This window comes from Palaemon carinicauda, chromosome 8, assembly GCF_036898095.1.
Source record: "Palaemon carinicauda isolate YSFRI2023 chromosome 8, ASM3689809v2, whole genome shotgun sequence".
NCBI lineage: Eukaryota > Metazoa > Arthropoda > Malacostraca > Decapoda > Palaemonidae > Palaemon > Palaemon carinicauda.
The window spans coordinates 25,892,889-25,898,968 of NC_090732.1; the positions used below are offsets into that span (position 1 = coordinate 25,892,889).

At 45.5% G+C, this 6,080-nt stretch overlaps 1 protein-coding gene across 1 annotated transcript; it reads right to left on the bottom strand.

Annotated features, from left to right (window-relative positions):
• Positions 1-3,168: 3,168 nt before the first annotated feature.
• On the bottom strand, positions 3,169-4,281 carry LOC137645144 (uncharacterized). Its single transcript, XM_068377976.1, has 2 exons — positions 3,796-4,281; positions 3,169-3,252 (listed from the first exon to the last, which is right to left on the bottom strand). The coding sequence occupies exons 1-2, from the start codon at positions 4,279-4,281 to the stop codon at positions 3,169-3,171; spliced, it is 570 nt and encodes a 189-aa protein (XP_068234077.1).
• Positions 4,282-6,080: the final 1,799 nt, after the last annotated feature.

The window sequence follows — 6,080 nt, forward strand, 5'->3', positions numbered from 1 at the left end:
AGGAGATACTAGTCAATCAACGCTTCTTTACATCATCTGTGCTTGTATATAACTTACTTATACTCTCTTATAAAATGTAACTCAAAGCAGTAATACCAATGTTGATATTCGTATAGCTAAAGATGTCCTATATTAGCAAAAAGAAAAATGACACATTTGAATATATGCAAACATTGATGGCCAATACCTAACTTGACACGTTAGTCTTATGCTCTGATTTGAAATGTTTTCCTTTGCAAAAGAATGTCTGTGGGAGATGCTTTTTATAGGAAAAAGTGTTAATATATAATAAGCCCATCCATTATTATGAAGTAAACCAGTTATATGTTGCTGTGGATGATAACATACATTTTGTACTACACGTGTTTAACACACGCTCGTTCACTGTATTGTAACGGTATTTCCTTTTTTTACATATTCAACTCTCCCGCTCACTGTTAACAGAACATTTTCAAGCATGCTTTACATGAATATGGCTGTTTGCGTTTTTATAATTTTTTTACATGAGACCTAAGGTACAAAGTCTGACTTTTATGTCACCCTGCCACTTGCACGAATTTGTGGCACGCATTGGCATGACTCTTTTTGTGGCAATGCGCAAATTATTCGTAAACTGGCGTGGAGTGTACGTAAACCCGTCGTGACATCTTTGCATGTCGTGACCATAATTTTGAAATGTTCAAAATTTTGGTCACGACAAAATTTCGTGACCGGGTCGTAAACTGTGCGCAAACTGTTCGTGAAATCGTCGTGACCTCATCAGGAGGATGCAGGAGGATGCGTGCCAGTGCGGGGCAATGCGTGCCATGCCACGACTGTCACGGACTGCCACAAATAGTTCACGAACAGCTTACGTCGAGTTCATGAGTAGTTGACGACATATTCATGAATATGCACGTCGCAGCGTCACTGTGCCTTCCCATTTACGTGGTCACGTGTACTTCACACCTTGATGGCTTGAGCAGTTCATGACTAGTTTAGGTACTTTACGAACAGTTTGCGCATGGTACAAGCAGTTCACAGTCAGTTCAAGAACAGTTCACGGGCAGTTCACGACTACTGCGCGACAGTGGAGCTCGCGTCGGTGTGGTGGTATATATATAGAGCTTCATGGACACTGCTCACCATTCCAGAGGTCACCAGTGAAGAGACAGCATGCCTAAAACTAAGCTGACAATAGGAAGAGGGATAAGGGAGGCCAGAAGCCAACAGGCCAGTGGCAGAGACCGCTGATAGAGATAATTTCTCTTAATCATCTATATAAAATCTCGATATCGTGATTCTGGAGACAGCAGGATTCAATCGAATGCCAGAGACAGCCATCCAGTGAGGACGAGTCTAACAGAAAGCAGAAGAAGAGCGTCCAGGTGTCCAAGAATGAAATCCCTGAATACCTCTGGGCGGAAGAGGCCGAGTTTAGGTTGGACGACCTTGTGAAGGAGAACCCCCAGCTGTATGACTTGGAGAGCGGCTGGAGCCTCCTGCCACTGGTGCCCAATACAAGAAGCATTACAAGAACTTGAGAACCAGGGTGGGGAAGATTATGAAGGAGAGGAAGAGTGGAGCTGGCCAGCCCCAAAGGAGTGCCCATAATGACCAGATCATGGAGACCTGGAGTTTCCTGATACAACACATCATCCGGGGAGAGACAGAACCAAGTGAACAGTTTGTTGTCCCAGAGTTAGCTGCAGTGATGGTCAGCGACGGAGACGATGATGAATTAAGGTCCATAGATTCCCACATCCAAGCATATACTAGTACCGAGAAGGGCAAGGGCAAGGGGAAGCAGACCAGCCTACCAACAACACAGACAGCCACCAAAACTGGGTGACCCACAGCGACCTCGGTAATGTAGTGCAAGAGGTGAGAATCCCAATGTCTACATGCAGATTGTATTCAAGTTTCATCCATTGCTTTTGACATGGCATGTGCAATATGTTGCATTGAAATGCTGTACTACATTGTTATAATGTTTGTATGTTTTAGATCATCTCCAAAGCAGAATCCTTGGTGCCCAACCACTCATACACCGGCCAGCACAGGATCGTACACAACTTTTCGTGTCTGCTGGACGGCCTCATGTATGCCATCCCAGAGGACTACTGGCATGAATTCCAGATAGACTGCCTCAATCTCGTACACCGCTACAGGCAGCAGCGTCAGCTCTTCCAGCAGCCACATCAACATCCACTCATGACCTGGCTAGGCCCACAGCAGCAGGAACCTTGGCAGCCCCCTCATCAGCAGCAGTTATGGCACCAGCCTTAACCAACAACCTTGCAGGTACCGCCAGAGCAGCAGCAGCAGCAGCATCAGCAGCAACCTCCAGCCAGTCTGCCATCAGCCGTAACATGGATGCCACCGCAGTCACTACAGTCTTGTGGCCAGTCCTCCTGGTCTCGTACCATGTAGTGGCAACCAGGGATTCCACCTGCACTGTCAGCCACCGTTGTCTAGCCTCCTTCCGCAACAACTTCAGTATCGTCAGCCAACCTAGTCCAGGCTACTTCACCAACTCAGTATCTTCGCTTTCAACCACATACAAGACACCTGTGACACCACTCAGCCTCCCGGTCCTGACCACAGGGTCCATCGAGAATAACCTAGAAGAGGGCATTTCACCTTCATCTCTTTACACCTCCAAGGAACTCAACACACCACCAGTCCATCGGGTATCCCCACGCAGCGGTACCACAACCAGCAAGGACACGGACTGAGATGAGACACTTCTAAATATTTGTAAATAATTGGACTGTGATACTTGTACATATAAGATTTTTTCTGTTTTCATGTTAATGAAATGTTTGCTTATTTCAAAACACTTGTTTTTCTCTTTAACCTTAAAATAAAGTGAAAGAAAAATGGAAACGAAACAAAAATTTAAAAAAAGGAAAGAAAAAGAAACCAAAAAATAAAGGGCAACAAAAAACACACGAAAAATAAACGTTTCTTTTATTTAAAAAATGGAACAACTGTGGATGCAGATCATAGAGCTACTACCATTCTTTCCTACCAAGGGACAGCACCAGCAGAGGACATGTAGTAATGATCCCTTGCATCCTTCTGGGTATGATGGCCAGTTAGAGACAGCAGCCCCTGCAGGTGTCGCTTAGTCCTCCATCCACCAGGGATCAGATCATGTGTGTTCAGATCTTCGCGGTATAGTTCTTATATTGCGTGTGGGTATCTGATGAGGATGAGGTTGTGCAGGACACAGGCACACATGGTGATCAGGTTGATGGTGTCGGAGTGCTGATGCATTTTTGTCAAGAAGCAACGGAAACTTTGACACAAAATTCCAAAGATATTCTCCACGACACGTCAGGCACGAGACAACCTGTAGCTATATATGCATTCTCGTAGGACTTGTGACCGATGGGAGAATGGTTTAAATATGGCACACATGGTGATCAGGTTGATGGTGTCGGAGTGCTGATGCATTTTTGTCAAGAAGCAATGGAAACTTTGACACAAAATTCCAAAGATATTCTCCACGACACGTCAGGCACGAGACAACCTGTAGCTATATATGCATTCTCGTAGGACTTGTGACCGATGGGAGAATGGTTTAAATATCCAGCTTTGGAGAGCAAAGGCGTTATCCCCTACGAATTGATAGGACACTGGCTGGTCATCATTAGGGAGTGATTCTGGTTGAGGCACTCCAGCTTTTTTCTCTTCTACGACGTCATGCCAGGAACAGTTACTCCATGTTCCTCCATCCGACGCACCAGCCTCTGCCCCAACATCCACATAGAAGAACTTGTAGGTAGCATCTTTCACTGCCATCAGTACAATGCTGTGGAAGCCCTTGTAGTTGTAGTAGTAAGAGCCAGCATTGGGTGGCTTCTTTATGGCAATGTGCTTGCCGTCCACAACTCCCAGATAGATGTGGGAATTCCATCTGGAGCTGAACCTTGCAGCAACTTTCTTCCTCTCTTCATTTTTGGGGCAGTGCAGCACTTCGTCCTTGTAGACCGCGATGATGGCTTTACACACCTTGGGTATGAACTTGCAGATGGTACTTGCTTCAACCCTGAAGCTGTACTGAAGTCTTTGATAGGAATTTCCAGTTGCTAATAAGTGGAGTGTGGCAGCCAGCTTCAGTCCGACTCGAAGTGGTTCCATCATGAAGGTAGACTTCTTCTGGAGGAGAGGGGTTAACTTCTCAACCATCTCTTGGAACAGGTTAGCTGTGATTCTGAGGTAATTTTTGTAGCCCCTTTGATCTTCCTTGTGGAATTCAGTCAGTAGACTGTCATAATGTCCAAACTCATGCATTCTGGTTAAACATTCCTTGACCCACACTTTCCTTTGTGTCTTTCTTCGAGGTGGGGTTGCCTTTTCTTGCTCTTCTGCCTATGCCAGCCTTTTCTACTGCTCTTCAACAATGGCTAGAGCAGCTGCCATGTATAGGAATCTTCTCCTCTTTGTGATGGTGTCTCTGACAGTATGCATGCTGTCTCTTAAAAAGCCAATCCAAAATTGACCAAGGGTTGGAGAGGCCCCTTTTTTATATGGTGTGGCCAAGTTGCACGACAACGTCCGTATTGCGGAAACTCGTCATACCAATGCGGGAAGTGCGCAAACTATGCGCAAACTATTCGCAAACTATGCGGGAACTCGTCATGCCAGTTCGTGTCAATGTGGACATGAACGGGCACTTATTCATGAACTATTTGTGAACTCCTCGTGAACTCATCGTGAACTCTGCGTGAACTAGCTGTGAACAGTTCGGGAGCTTCCTAGTTTGTGCCTAAAAATGGCACGACTTTCCACGACAAATTCATGGCCAAAAGTCATGTAAGTGTCAGGGTGTCATAGTAGGTGAAATGAAGTCAGTTGTAATCACCTAACCCCTCAGTTATAACCTAATGGCCCACTTGCAATAATGGTTATCCCCGCAGGAGCATCTTCCTCCAGACTTCCCCCTTACTACTATGTCTTACTGTTTGATGATGCCGCCTTCCAACCCTGTCTCTTCTATAAAGGCCACACCCATGAAACTACCACCCCTCGTCAGTACAAAGACATTCGCCTGGTTTCAGCGCAACAAGGTTCAATTTCCATTTAAGGGCGCAATTCATTCAAGCACAAATGTAGACTATGTTCTCCCGGTACTGCTAGAGGAAAATTTCCCAGAAATCTCAGATTGGCTTTGTGATCGAGGGCACCCTCAATAGCATACTACACTTTTAAACCTACTGGAGCAGTATTCACTATCACCAGCCACCCATATAGCAAACCTTTTCAACTGTCTCAAAAATCTTTAGGGGACCGAAAGGCATCAATCGCTGTCAAGGAAATTATCAATATCGATTGTCTGCAACATTCTGAAGACAGCTCACCTTGGGAGGTGAACCAACTTCCTGCCCACTGAGTATGATACCAACCCGAAACTGTAGGTACTGCCATACCCAATGTTGATATTTTTCCCATGAAGGATCTGATGACCAAAGTCGACACCCTTGTGGACCACCATTTTACCACGTTCAATAGCTCCATTAACACCTGCAATCATGATAAAGAGGACAACTATTCGACATTGACCAAAGCTGATGTGAATACGGTAGGACATAAATGTTCACCCATGACGTGCCAAAGCAGCGATAAAGCTGTTTACCACCCGCATAAGCCACCACTAGCTCACACTCCAACCAACGATCTCTACACCACTCACTGACGCCATTCGGCCACAGTTATGCTATTACCACTCTAGAGCTGGAGCTTCTGCGAAGAAATGTGCGAATGATCGTCAATGGCCAGGACACGTATAAGTAGGACATCGCTTATGGTAGTGGCCTCCCCTCTCACTAATCTTTTCTTTTTTACATGATATAGGTACAGACCAGAGAGTTTTGGTAAACAGGGATGCTTGGCATTCTATTTTACCAAGGCCACTCTCCAGGACATGACATAGTCAGTTTAAGCATACTGACATTGACCAAAGCTGATGTGGATAAGGTACGACATAAATGCTTATTCCGTGGCGTGCTGAAGCCGCAACAAAGCTGTCTTACACCCATATAAGTCACCACTCGCTCACACTCCTACCAACGACAACTAAAGGCCCTTACTGA

Excerpts from the sequence above, each read along its gene's own strand:
- LOC137645144 (XM_068377976.1), bottom strand. The coding sequence starts at position 4,281 with ATGCATGAGTTTGGACATTATGACAGTCTACTGACTGAATTCCACAAG. Across the intron at positions 3,253-3,795 it reads ACAAGGGCTTCCACAGCATT|CACTCCGACACCATCAACCT; the intron begins GTACTGATGGCA and ends AAAATGCATCAG.